A 14,993-nucleotide genomic window follows, 5' to 3' on the forward strand; every position below is an offset into this window, starting at 1 on the left:
CCCTTTCGTGCAGAAGAAAGAGTTGGTCCTGGCAGCCCAGTACCCCAAATATGGTTCTATAAATTCAAACAACATGGTACTTACTATAAGTGCCTATTAAGTTTTTCTCTAGCATTTTTATTTGCTAAATTTGGCAACTCTATCTAATGTTATATCCATGTATTGTTCTTTCCAATCTTTCTGGAGCTAAAGCCACATAGATGGATGAGGAAATCTCTCTCTCTCTCTCTCTCTCTCTCTCTCTCTCTCTCTCTCTCTCTCTCTCTCTCACTCTCTCTCACTCTCACTCTTCCCTTTCCCAAATCTAAAAGTATGCTGTTTGTTCTTTGTGTATCTTACAATCACGCACGAAGTTCACTTTCAATGTGCTTTAGGTAGAATCGCTTTTCAGAGCTTACCCATAGCTGCAGGATGTTAGCTTGACCTGAATGAGTTTTTTTTTTTCTTTCCTGTTTTATTATAACCTTCCCTCAGGGCTAACCGTGGGAACTTCCATTTGACTAGATCCTTCCAGGCAAATTAATTTATATAAAGAGGTTTCCTAACCCTATTAGTTCACTAGGCACATACAGAGTCACTTTAAACCCATAATGCAAATTAGACAGGGATGAGAATTCCCAAAAGAACATAAAAGTGCTTTATGCATCTAAATATCCTAGCCGTGTTTCATGGGGGGCGGGGTGGGGGAAGATGGCTAGGGACTTAGCACTTCAGAGACATGTACAATTTTGACACCATGAAAGTAAGATAGTTCAAGCAAAAGAAACAGTTTGAGTGAAGTAAGAAAGCCAGAAAACTTTGCTGGCTTTGCTTTCTTAGTGCCATTTGATTCAATATGATCTCATACTACAAGTGAGGCTGAAGGGGTCACTATGGAGAATTATCAGTAGGCATAGCCAGAAGATGGTAGTTTCTTTTATCACAGATTCTCTTTTGTGTTGCTTAAGAGAAAATACAATTGTGAGAGGTGTAGAAACATGTTGCACATGCTAGTTTGTCCAAGAGGTCATTAGCATCAAAGCTGATACAGAAGTACAGTAGTCAAAAGGCAATGAAGACCAAAGGTGGAGGAGGCCATGATTATGAAGAGGAAAAGAATCTTGAGAAGGAGATGCTGGTCCCCAACCTTGGTGATCTCCTATAGACTCTAGAGGAGATTTTTAAGGCCACAGTGCCCCGAACACTCCTGAATGGAAAGCTCATTTCCTCAGGAGATAAGGCCAATACACAGTAGTTTTATGAGCTTTTTAAAATATCCCAATACTTTTAGGGCTTGCTGAGCTCCAGTTGCAGAGTTTCTTCAAAATCAGAATGGGGTCTACAGATCTGGACTTGTAGCAAGTTCCCAAGTGATGTTAACGTTGTCAGATCATGGCATGAGCTTTGAGGTCAGATAATCGGTTACTACAGTGTATATAACTAGGCAGGGTGTGAGGAGGCCAACAGAAGAGTTCATCATAGAAGGCTGGGTCCCTGAGTTTAGGTAAGTGGCAAATGACAATCCCATGATAAAAGTTACATGTATGAATGAATACAGTAGCTCTTTGGATGGATGAGAATACCAGAGAAAGATAGAATGAAAAAGACCAGTTTGATGAGCAACAATCATATGGAAAACATATTGCAAAAGTGAACCCTTAGGGTGCAAAGAGCCATACTATTGCAGGAGACAGAAACTGACAGAGTGGCTAAAGCTAGCTCTGTTGAAATGTCCAAGAATGAAGGCCCAAGGTGTTTTCAGACCTAGGTGTGCATGGTGGCATCTTAGGTCTGACACTCTCCTTTCCTATTTTTCTTATTCTCAGTCAAAGGTCACATTCATAATGATGAGCTGTAGGCAGTTCCAGATCTGCAGAGCTAAAGGCACAGGGACTCTGTCACACTTCACTTCCTAGGGCAATAGTGAGGCCTACAGTCAGACAGAGCTACTGTAAACTTCTAGAGAAGGAATCAAGAGGGCTGTTTCTTTTGAACGTTGCGTCTCTAGAAAGTCACTTAGCAAACTCTACCTGTCTTCAGAATAAGGATGGTGCTTGCTAAGAATTTACAGTGGACCCAGCACCTTCCTCAGGAAGTACACGATGCCTTTTCTTCTCTGAGTTGTGCTTCTTAGAAGAGAAACATAACAACTCCACAAACTTGGTAAGCGTGCAATCTCAACTCGATCCAGATCTCTGAAGCAAAAGATGCATCTTTAATAACATCCCCAGGTGACAACTATACTTTTTGAAGCACTCATAAAGATATTCCCAACTCAGTTAACATACTTAGTACCAAGAGGAACAGGTAATTATGAGGAAACTGAGTTATTATAGGCTAAAATGGACCTCAAGTCATAATTTTAATGAAGGTAGATTGGGACATATGCCTAGATACTCTCAGGGTTCACGTACCCATCTCAAGAAATTATGAATATGCCCCTAACACCTTCTTAGCTATCACTCCATAACTTCCAGCCATAGAAGTGGCTTTTGTTGAATACTTCTAAAGTACCATGGTCTCCCAGGCAAATGTTTGTCTCTACCATCTACACCACCCTTTTCGGGTAAACTCCCTTTTACACTGCAGTTCAGTTCACAGCCATTTCTTCAGAAAGCAGTTTTTAACACCCCAGGACTTGATACCTACTCTTACAATGTCATGTATTTTTCACCCATGGTAATCTGTAATTATGAATTATATATGTAATGTTGTCTCTCTCAGGCAGCCAGCACCACATCTGATTTACTTCCTGCTAAACTCACAGAGGGCAATACAGCGTCAGACACCGAGCAGACACAGTATTTCCCTGAGTGAACATGCATTCGAATGGCTTTGGGTTTTATTCACGTGATGTAATACATATCTCACCCACATCAGTGTATTCAATACTGACTATCAGAATCAAGCAATATTATTCTCTAAGTCATTGAAAGATCTTGCTACTCAAAGAGTAGTATAAAATTTGATGGCAAATTCTAAACATCTCAGGATAACTCTACCTGGCCAGCATACCCAGATCTCCATCAGGGGCATTTTGAAACTTTGAGAACACTTGGAACACATTTCTGGCTTTCCAGGACCGAAAGCCTTGTCTTAGAATCTTCCCTTAAATAAACTCAGGGTCCCTGGCCAGCACCAAAATCCATTTTCTCACGTTTCATGTATAAAATGGCACTCTGTATTTACAGAACACATATTCCTGTGTATTTTCTTATCCTTCCTTTTTATTCATATGCTTTACATAATCTCTAGAATACTTAGATAGCTAACACAGTGTAAGTGCTACATAAATAGTGAACCCACGTTGTTTAGGGAATAGTGAAAATAAAACGTCTGCATATGTGTAGTAGGGTAATACCATAAGGTTCCCCATCAGTGCTTGGTTAAATCTACAACTTCCGAGCTCAGAGAGCTCACTCTGCCTGCAGCTTTTGTGACAGCAGAGGTGAGTCACAGGTTCATAGGTGAGTCCTCACACTGTGCAGGGAGCTCCTGAGAAAACCTGGCTGTTCCATCCATATCCTTTATTTAAGCACAGACCTTTTTTGGGTATGTGTGTGTGTGCTGCTCATTAAGAACCTTTCAGGGTCCTGGATTGCTCAGCATGCCAGTGAAAACTGAGTCTTGATTTTGTTGAGGAACACCATACCCTATTAACATTCTGCTGTGATTTTATGTGTCGCCTCTCTAAGATATTCTCGCTCCTATGTATGGTTCTCGTGTGCTGTGTTCTCTGATGCTGTTAATGTACTTAGGAGACAGGAGCTCAGCATTGAGCAAATGAGCTTGCAAAATGCTCCTTTTAAAAAGGGGTTAAATCTAATTTCAGCATTTTCAGGCTTTGCTGAATGGCTGCAATCAGCTTTACGCTTCTCCAAGTGACTCGCCCAAGCATACGTGATGGAGGCGAGGGCTTTTCAAGAGAGAACAGTTACCCAATAATCTGCCACACATTTCCTTGATGTTTTCCTCCACTACCCTATTTTCTGTTAGTATTTTTGTTCTGAAATAAATACATGAAATAAATAATTTCAAAGTAGACGCAGAGAAGAAACGGAAGTGTAATTCATGATTTGGGGGTGGGGTGGGAGACCTAGAAGTTTGCCATTTTCAGATGTCACCTTCAAAAATGCTTATCTTTAACACACCCATAAATGTCTGAACATAACTAAAATAGTCCTGGACATACTCTGATCAATCCTAAGACAGGATTAAATGCAACATGTCCTAATCATGATGCAATAGCAAGTGGGTTAAAAGTACCAGATGTTACCCAAATATATTTTAAAGTCTAGCTGTAATAAAAAAATTTTAAAGTCGAAATGATGAAAGAAAACTCATTATTATATGCCTTAAAGTAGCAGAAAGGGGAAGGGAGTCTTTCCTAAGGGGATGGGAGGCATCAGGCACATTTGTCACGTTACCCTGACTTCCAACCTCACTTTTATTACTAACCTTTGGTGTCCTGAACCCTCAAGGAATACCTCCTCAGACCAGCTGAGAGTAAGAATATGAGAAGGATGTAGGAGAGCATCCACTTATTAATATCTTCTTTTACAATACTGTATTAAACAGGGTGACTCAGACTCAGAAAGACAGGAATCGTATTCCTCTCACCCGATAATTTTATAAGAGGGTAGGAAGAAGTTACAGACTATGACACTAGACAGGGGACTGAGGGGGAGTTATGGAAGGAGAGGGGTCCAGCAGGCATGTATAGAGGAGTAGAGCGGAGACTACTGGAGGTGCAAAGCACAGTAGGTAAATGGGGTACAGAGGGGCAAAGCAGAGAGAAGCATCCACATAAACAGATTCTTCTTGAAATGCAACAATGAAATCTAATAGAAGCACTGTCTTCTATTAATGATCATGAATGCCTATCTTTGCATGTTAATTAAACTTTTTCCTATAAAAGCACAAGGGAGTGGAAACAGCAGCATGAAGAAGTACATAGAAACATAATTTAATTTGATTTAAAGTAGGTCTTAAGTGCAGTCAATGAGCAGGAGGCAGACCCCAATACTGAGAAAGTTTGAGCATAATATGTGCATGCACAGATTAATGAACACATTTCTGGTATGGCAGCTAGGAGTCACGTGCAGCAATTTTGTTAGGGACCTATGGTCAGTGTTTTTCAGTAGCATTGTTCAAATCTACTGTAAATCCATTGGGACTACACATGCTATGCATAGGAATCTTGCTTGACACTAATAAGAGAATTTTGCTGGCTGACAAGAATCCCTGCCATTTCCTGGTCTGGCTCTCTCAATTTCCTATATAAAAAATGCTGACACCTAAATGGATGGTGAGATCAGTCAGTCACTAACTGGTCTGTAAAGAATTAACACTGAAACCCAGGCCTCTCCTGAATGTCTCAGTTTAAAGTGCATCGGATTAGCTTATGCTTCCTTATCAATACTTCTTCCCCAACCCTTTCGTGTCTAGGCAAGCCAGAAAAGCCAAAGCTTCCTTGACACCTAAGACCCTGGCTCAAAACACTGTGTCACTTTTAGGTTTCGCACTTTTAGCTGATCCTAGAGCCAAACTCTCTTTTGTTCTGCACTGAGGGAAAAGGATAGCAAAGATGAAGTCATGTGCCAATGAGGAATTTGCTAAACTTGTAGCAGCTGCCATGTTAGGTAGATAGCAGGTGTTTGCCCTGACTGAAGTTTCACCTTGCCATCTTTTTATGAGCCAGTCATTCCCAGCCTGCAAGGGAAATGGTTTAAAAATTGCTTCAAAAGTCTGCCTCTCCTCCTCCTGGTCCTCCTCCACCTGGTCTTCCTCCTCCGGCTCCTTCTTTTGTAAGAAAGGCAAATATTAATTGTTATAAAGTACAACACAAGAAGGAGGGGGTGGAGAAGAGCTATAGCACTTTGTATTTAGGCTTTGGAGTCAGACAGACCTAGGTTTAATTCTGACTCTGAATATATACATTAGTTTGAAGAGCTCAAAGAAATCATTGAAGCAGCTTGGTCTTTCCCTGTGAAATGGGAATGCAATTTATACATTTATATAAAGTAAATGACACACTGTGAAGATAACAACTGGAAACCTTTACCATACAAATATAATGTTCAAGATATCTGAAATTCCTCTCCCATTGAAAGGCAGAATTAGAAAGGTAAACTTAAATCAGAATATATGAATATATATATATATATATATATATATATATATATATATACACACACACACACACACACATAATGAGATCTTAGAATGAATTAAGAGTAGAATTCAAAAATGCTGACCACAGCTTTTCCAGTTGGCTCAAGTTCCCCTTCCACTGAGATCAGAATGATATAATTAACTGTAATATCTTCCAAAAATGGACAATATACTTAAGAAGCACTGTCTTCTATTAACGATCATGAATGCGTATCTTTTTCCTATTTCTAAACGTGATATACTGACATAATGCTGCTTTTAAAATGTGCCCAGATGTGTGGAAGTTAGTGTAACATAATTGGAGAGATATGCTTCAGAGACATCCAACCTGTGTTACTCCTTTCTAATTGTGGGGAAGTAGCTGGGATCTAGGACCATTTTACCTGCTGTATCTATACTACATCTGCTTTTATGGTCAGGAATTAGTACTAAGTGGGAATTTCCACTTCCACAGGTTAAAAGGTGAAATTAAAATGACTTGTCCAAGAAGCAGAAAAATATTATATTACTCACATGATAATGGAAACATTTGCTAAAATCTAGAACAGCCCATAAGTACAGATCCCGAGTATCCATTTCATTCTTAAAAAACAGAATTGTCTGAAAATAAGCAATAATTTTACTTAAAAATTCAGTCTGGTCACATTGTTCTACTTTACCTAATGTAGTTGTATATGCTCATATATACTTGTGTGTGTGTGTGTGTGTGTGTGTGTGTGTGTGTGTTAAAGATAAGGATATTTCAGTTATTGAGGTAAAAACACCTTAGAGAAATGGAAGCATGCCACAAAGATCAAAAATAATTTTGTGACATTGAATGAATGCATCAATTGTTTAGGAAAATAGCCAATAAGTATTTGCTGTAAATGTTGTCTTTATAGATGTATCAACATTGGGAAAAGAGAAAAGGATTGCACAAAAGAAATAATACATGGTACTTGTAATCTTTTGAATGTCATAATGCTCAGTATTAAGTAGAGATTGTAGAATTCATAATAAAAAGGCAGAGTGTGTTTCTGACTTTACAACTTTTTATGCATACATTTTGAAAGCTTGGATCAAGGTGATTACCTCTGGAGTATTCTGGGCCAAGTGGTGCTTTGCTTACATTGGGTATGTTTAATCTCTTAGGTGGATTTTTCCATTTTGGCCAATTTTATGTGACCCCAGTTGGTCTGGATCACATCATCAGCATTATTATGTTCACCAGATCTAAATCTTTCTGAGTTCAGGACGAGCCAGCTGTTTTTATACTTTGATCATTCTAACTGAGGTCTTTAACCACTTCTCTCTGGCAGTCAGTGCTGACTTATCCTCATGCCATCTCTTAGGCCTCACATCCTGCTCCTTTCAAGCTGAGTGATTGACAATCCCAATTCACAGTGTTCAGTAGTACTATTTTGCTATCACATTAAACTTGTGATTTTTCTCTGTTGGATTGTCCCAGCACAAAAGTTTTTCATATTGGGCAGAGGTGGGGATACTGGTTAAATAGAGCAGAATAAAATGAATTAAGGAGCTAAAATCTACATATGAAGTTTCCTCTCTCATCCTTAACAATAGTACTGATCAAACTTTTGAGTACCAACATTATGGAGATATACCCTGACAGATATTACCACGCATGAAGGAAAGTCATTTGAATACAACACCCAAACAAACAAACAAACAAACAAACAAAAAGTCCATCTCATTTTGTCCTTTGCTAGAAAATTCTGTACCTGAGATACCCAGAGTCTCTGTGGCAGAATTTTAGGTTTCTATGGTACTTTTGAAATTACATTTTATACTGCAAGAGTACCTGTGAGATTGTGTCTAACCTTGAGAGGGTTTGTTGTTCTCAAAAACCCCTATATAGCTGAAAAACCCCACCGCCACTGAAGCCATGAAGTTAGATTCAAACCAGCACATTTGAGGAAAGACTCATGGTGGAATATTGATAAATAAGAATGCCACTCCATATGTACCAGCTCTGTTCCTTCTATGGGTAGCAGATTAATTCTATTACTCAGCAAACTTTGTAATGAATTACGTCATTCCTGTATGATTACTCATAAAGTCCTGCCTAATTGTCCATCAACCAACCAGTCAGTCAGGAGGTTGTAGGTGGAAGATGCATTAGAGGCCAGCATAGTGTCAGTTCAAGCTTGCACTCAACAGTTGCAGAGCCTCTGCTGGTAGGTTACCCTTGTCTTGGTGGATGAAAATGCTGACATCTCCTACCTTGAAACTCACTGTAAGAACATTTATCTTGCATGTTGAGTGTTTCATACCTAGAAGACTACACAGTACGTCATACGGGCACGGCTAATAACTATTAGGTGAATGAAAGGACTATACCACAGAGATTTGTATTACGAATGTCAAAATGATATGCCCCTCAAACAAAATGTCCACAGCTGATCGGATTACGCTCTTCCACTTGGAGAGTACTGCTGAATAAAAGCAATTGAGATCCCACTAACGATGCACATTAATGACCTGCAAACTTGACTCAACAGGAAAAACAAACTGAGTACCACACAAGGGCAAATGTTTCTGTACATGACTGACACTAGGAAGAACTGGGTTAGAACTACATGGGAGAAAGACTACCTCTCCACCACATCCTTTCCTTAGCAAGCGGTAATGGTGATGGCAATGGACTGGAAAAATGGAAAGCATGCTGCCCAACCTCAGATACCCAACATGCTCCATCAGTACATACAAAGCAGGCAAGCCCCTCATTCAGGTTAAGCTAACGATTCATCTGTCTGCTTGCCCCAGACCTCAGAGGGCAGCTCAGCTGGATCCAGCTAAAACCAATGTCAGCACCTGGATCACTGCAACCAAAGTGCCAAGCTCAAACAAGGCAAGGTTTTTCACTGGTTACTAACTACTAAATTGTCACTTATGTCAGGAAATGAGATATGTCTCTTAAAAGTCCCGAAGAAGTTATTTGGACTTTTATATACTGGTGACCTGTTAAATCAATAAAGGTGCATTTTGATATTCTATGGTGGCCTTTCTTGTTCTGTTATAAAGGAGCACACACAGCCCCCCCCCTCCCCCCGCAGACAATGCTCTTCTTGAGAAACACCTGTCTTGAGAGTTCTTGGAAGGACAGCTTCTGAGTACACACAGAGTCAAGCACACAAATGGTGCAGTGAGTCTTTTGGAAGTCACATTTGTCCCTGGCACTTCAGTCACCTGCAGACTGCATGCCTCATTGGCTGTACCGTTTCAGACCTGACAGTGTAGAATGAGTTTTGGAATCTCATCACGTGTCAAATTTTTACTTGAGAGGTCAAACTGCAAACTCCATGTAATGTTGACATACCTTGTACTTTCTGCTGATTGTGGACTTTTTCCCCCTTCCTTTTTGTTACTTGGCAGCTAGCTATAATCAATCTTCTTTGGGTTTGGGATATTTTATGGGAAAGGAAGGGCATACTAAGTAAACTAAAGTATCCATTAAACAGGTAACCCTCTTCAGATTCATAGAAAACCCTCACTACCTTTGCTATGCAAACACACACACACACACACACACAGTTCCTGGAATCCCTGACACATTCATAACCCACAAACATAACCATAGGGCAGCAAAATTCCATGACCATCCCAGTCAAAAATGAAGCCAGGCTGAAGATGCAAAAAGGTGGAGATGATACCAGGTGGATGTGTAATCAGTAATAAGAAATACATTGAGCCCCTTATGAAAAGAAATCCCCCAGTTGTTCAGGACCCCCCCTCCCCCTTCCATCCACAGATTTATTAACCCTGAACAAAGATGTAACTGCAGGGTCTCAGAAACTTTTGTTTTTCTTTTTCTTTTTTTTTCTTTTTTTTTCTTTTTTTTCTTTTTTTTGGCATTTGATTTGGCTTTGAATTTCTTCTTATCTAGTTATGCTATTCATTGCCCATTTTCTTTGCTCAGTTGCCCATCATTTCCGTTCCACCCCTCCAGAAATGAAAGAAGCCTTAGCTTCTGAGTCTTAAGGATGAGACCTCTGCATTTTCTTTGCTTGTTTAGGGCAAGAAATGAAGTGCCGCCTCTTTTAAGTGGCTGAAGCATGCAGGAGGAGCATACCTTTAATTTAGTGTTGGGATACCTTACTTGCACCCTGGCTGTTGTCTTATTGGAGACGGCAGCCTGCCTGAGATCCTCTAGCACTGAAATAATATCATCCAGCACGCATTTCTTATCCTGATTTCTCAACACACACAGATGGGAAAAAGTATAATTATAGCCCTTGTGGTTCACCTTCATTTCCATCACGGCTCGGTGGGTCTGCAGAATCCCCTCAGCCTGGAGCAAAATATTGTCCCCGGGTGAGGAGAGGAGGATCACCCTGCCATACCTCCCAGGGGTGTGTAAGTCCGAATAGAGCTGGCTTTTGGACTGGTCCAGGGGGAAAAGGCTGCTGGCTAGGCTGCGCTCGATCTTGGCCAGGCTGTGGCTGGGAGCAACCAGGCGCTCCAGGTCGCCTTCGGTCTGGAAGCGGTTGAGCGCGCTGAGGCCGAAGGTGATGGTCAGGACTGCCGGCACGGTGAGGAAAAAGACCGGGTGCCGGCTCACGCATAAGCCCAGCCTGTGGCAGAATGACTGGAGCCCTCTGCGAAGCACCTGCCGCAGCATCCTCCACCAGATCCAGCTCGCAGGCGCTCCCGGCCGTCTTAAAAAGCACATGTGACATGTGTAAGCGCTGGGGCTACCCCTCTCTCCCCCATCCCATTCCCTCCGGGGATCAACAGCCCCCCCCCCCGTCATCCCCCTCTGCCGCCGCCTCCTCCCCGCCCCCTCCCCGCGCACACCCCGCAACCGCTCCGCCCGGTCTTCCCCGGGCCCCACCTCCATGCGCTCTTACTACTCTTTCAAACACTGCAGCAAGTTGCAGCAAGGCCGGCAAGTCTCGGGAGCGCGCGTGGGGGCCGGACGGCGGGCGCTGCGGGGAGTGGCGCCCTCCCTCCCCCGGTGTCCCCGGCCTCCCCGCGCCCGGGCTGGCCGCGCGCGCTGCCTCTCACCGCATGAGCCGCGTCCACTCGCTCTAGCCCTTTTTCATGTCGCTGCTGCAGTCCCCCGGTTTCCCTCGCTGGAGGTGGCGGTTCTGTGCGGAGCGTCCCACAGATGTGGATTTCCTCTCGGTCTCGATGGGGTTCGGTGTCTAACTGGGACCATGTGCCTCGCGGTGTTGTAAGAAGCAGACATGTGCCCCGTGGCGCGGAGAGAGGGCGGGAGTAGAAGAAGGGGGGTAGTGGTGGTGGCAGCGAAGCTTTTCTCTTTTTAAGATGCTGACAGTTATTTTTAGAGTTTTGTTTTCCTTGTCCTCCGGGCTGGAATGAATGGGAGACGTAAAGGGTGAAGGTGCTGCTGGCCCATTGGAGCAGGGGCCATCAGAACCTAGGAGGGAGTGGCTCCACGCCTCCTCCAGGGGGCAGATTTCAAGCTCCTCTTAATGCCCCGTGCCCTCGAATTCTGTCTTTTGGCCAAAGAAGAGGGAGCAGAGAGGATGATGCTGCATTTTTAACATTCTACAAAGCATGTGAGGGCTTTCCTTGCAACACTTTCCAGGCTGCCTGGCCACACACTGGTCCCCTGAGCTGAGGCCTGCCAGAGATCCCAGACTACACTGGAGCCTGGGTCTCTCTGGATTGCTTTCTTGCTCTGGAGATTGGGAAGGAAACATTTGGGGTGTGTGTGTGTGTGTGTGTGTGTGTGTGTGTGTGTGTGTGTGTGTTAATGTGGCCTCTTCCTAAGTGTTACACACATGTTCTTTGAGGATTCAGGACCTAACACTGGCTTTTGCCTCCTCTCTGTATCTCGTCCCCTGCTCCCTTCCCTCGCTCCCTGCTCAACTCCTACCACACCCCTGTTCACTTACCACAGACACTTCAGGACATAGAGTTGAGGCAAATTCTCTTCTGTCAGACACAGTATGGAGTTTTGCCCAAAGAAAGGGAGCTAGGTAGGCAGGGGGCAACATACTGCAGATCTGGCAGAAAACAAGTCAGTGTCCATCATAGAGAAAGAAAACTCCCACATGCCCCAAAGTGTGCAGGCCAGGAACTCCCACCAGCAGACCAGATCGATTTCAAACATGCGTGTGCAATTTTAAACCTGCTGGGGTATTCATAATTTCCTGTGTGGGAAAAAATACAAAGCAAAGTAGACAAAAAGGAGACGAAGAAATCCTGAGAACAAATTGTGCAATTTGATTGTGAACTCATTTTCCCAGTTCAGAATGACTTCCATAAAGAAGACAGAGTCTCAATGGATGCTTTGCATTCACTTTCTTAGTAACAACCAGGGACCCATTTTCCATTAGATGCTTAGAGGGACGCACATCCCAGCACACAAACAGCTAACGGGCTCATCTTCTAAGGAGATATTTTATTTATTCATTTATTTTTCTTTATTAGAAGTGATCCCTCAGCTACGGCACAAATAAAAAAAAAAAAGAAAAGCCTAGTTTAGGAGTAAAGATACCATTTATGGAGCAGAATCGATAGGATTGTGTAAATAAGATTACATAAAGATTCCAGTTTTATAAAACCAAAAACGATCTTGGTGTCTCTATAGGGAAATAGTTTCTGAAATATCCTTGGTGGCTTAGCAGCCAGTCTAAGCTACAACCTTCTTCACATCTAGGGCCTTTCTAATTTTCTAGGAAGGCCATTCTACTGTTAGTCAGCCACCCAGGCTCAGCTGAACTCAATATATTTGCCACACTCTTTCTCCTTCAGTGCGAAGCCTTTTTTTTTTTTTCCTTTTCAACTATCAGATTATAATACCATTTCAAATGGGTTCCATTGGTGCTACAGGGTCCAAAACTTTGGGCTTTATAGCAGGGTTGGAGAGCTAGTTCAGGGGCTAAGAGGTGTTGTTGTTGCAGAAGACCTGGGTTCGGTTTCCAGCACCCATCTTGTGGCTCCCAACCATCCTTAATTCTGGTTCCATGGAAGCTATTATTCTCCTCTGACCTCTACAGGCACCAGGTATGCAATTGGTGCACATGCCTGTATATACACACATGAATATTCACTCGTATACACTAAAATAAACAAATCTTAAATAATATGTATTCAAATATTAACAATTTTCTTCAGTGTCTTTATTATATTAAATGTACTTATATTCTTTGTATAAAATCTTCTAAGAAACTTTTTTAAAAATACAACAATAAGATTTGGGAATGGGCTCTGTTGAATAAGTTCCCTATTCAATTTTGTAAACAAGGACCCTAGAGAGTAGGGAGATTAGGGGACTTCCAGGTGACACTGAGAGTCATTATTGAAGCTGGGACTGGTACCTGGGTATTTTCTGTTTTGGTGAATCATAATTGTCCTGTTCCCAACAGTGGACACCCACATCACTTCTCACAATACACAAGTGTGTCATAATTATTTCATCCCAGCTTTTTCTTTGCACTTCCTTAATTTCCATGCCTAATAGATTCATCATAATTAGGGTGAAAAAGATTACAGTATATAACTGACTAAAAATATAAAGTATAATGGCTTGCTAAATCGAATGACTTATAGATACCCATCATGTAGAATTATAATTCATGGAAATACATTTTCCCTCTAAGTGAAAATTATTTACAGCATGAAGTCACCTGAAAAGATAAAGGCACATGCACAGATGAAACATAAAAGTGGCATTAAAAAGCCTTTATTTGTAATTTGATGGTCAAACTGATAGTGACAAAATTAAAATGGCTTACTTTTAGACATTTTTGTAGAAAGTTTTAGAAAGTACAGGACATTGAATCTAACCATCATATAACTTCTTCCATGACTAACACATTACTACAGCATATTTGATATGACTACTGAACCAACTCTGATTCATTATTAATTGAATAAGCACACATTTAGATCTCTTCAGTTTCTAACTCATACTCCTTTTCTGTCCCAGGATCCCATCAGCAAATCCACATTATACTTAGTGGTCATGTTTCCTTTGGCCTCTTTTTGTTGTGACAGTGTCTCAGAGAGTCCTTGCTTTTGATTGGTCTCCTGGAATATTTGGAGGAGAATTTATGGGGTCCTTTTAGAATTTTTCCCTAATTGGAATTATGAGGTATTTTTCTCAGGAAGAGATGTTTAATGAAGTAAGAACACAGTGGTAAAATGCCAGTTTTGTATCATGTCAAGGGTGTGTTCTATCAGTGTGACTCTTAATGTGAACCCAACTGCTTGCCTGACCTGAAGCCATGTTTATCAGCTTTCTTCATTGTGAAACAAACCATATTCCATACTATATTTTTAAGAGGGAAATTCCTACATCCATCTACACTAGAGAGATAGTTCTGCCTCTTTCTGCCTTGATATTGGGTCTGCAAATCCTTTAAAATTCTTCTGTGTAGGATACAGGTCTATTTTACATTACTATTCTATTTACTTCAATATAAACCTATAGATATTTCTCCAAACTTTGCATTATAATTATAGATAGTTTGAGTGTTTGAACTATTCTGAGGTTAGCTCTTGACCATACTTTCAGTTGCTCCCTTGACTCTTGTATCCATTTGACATAGCCTATTCTTTTTTTTTTTTCCGAGACAGACCACGCCTAACTCGACATACCCTATTCTTATGGGGTCTCCCTTTTATCTCTTTCAGAAAAGCATGCATTACTTTTATAATTTTACAAGATGTTCCAGCCTCACCTTATGTCTTCATGACTGGTCCTAAAGTTAGATACCTTTTCTAGAGGTCTTGAATGTTTTTTGGTTTTGCTTGTATTACTTTAAGAATCACACCAGAAACAAAGGTTTGGCTGTTTGCTTTCTGACTACCATTCTTTTTAGCCTTTCTCAGTAGACAGAGATGGATATGTGTATATACACATC

The 14,993-nt window shown here is 41.5% G+C and overlaps 1 protein-coding gene across 2 annotated transcripts in view; it reads right to left on the reverse strand.

Annotated features, from left to right (window-relative positions):
• The window catches only part of Ptchd4 (patched domain containing 4), a 201,208-nt gene extending 190,383 nt beyond the window's left edge, over positions 1–10,825 (reverse strand). The window contains exon 1 of one of the 2 annotated variants that reach the window (XM_021149711.3): positions 10,400–10,825. In XM_021149711.3, the coding sequence (XP_021005370.1) occupies positions 10,400–10,825 (426 nt within the window). Of the gene's footprint in view, positions 1–10,225 lie in introns of both variants that reach the window. The other variant, XM_021149709.3, reaches the window with a different exon arrangement.
• Positions 10,826–14,993: the final 4,168 nt, after the last annotated feature.

Source organism: Mus caroli, unplaced genomic scaffold (assembly GCF_978045245.1).
Source record: "Mus caroli unplaced genomic scaffold, Mus_caroli_1 scaffold_18, whole genome shotgun sequence".
NCBI classification, from domain to species: domain Eukaryota; kingdom Metazoa; phylum Chordata; class Mammalia; order Rodentia; family Muridae; genus Mus; species Mus caroli.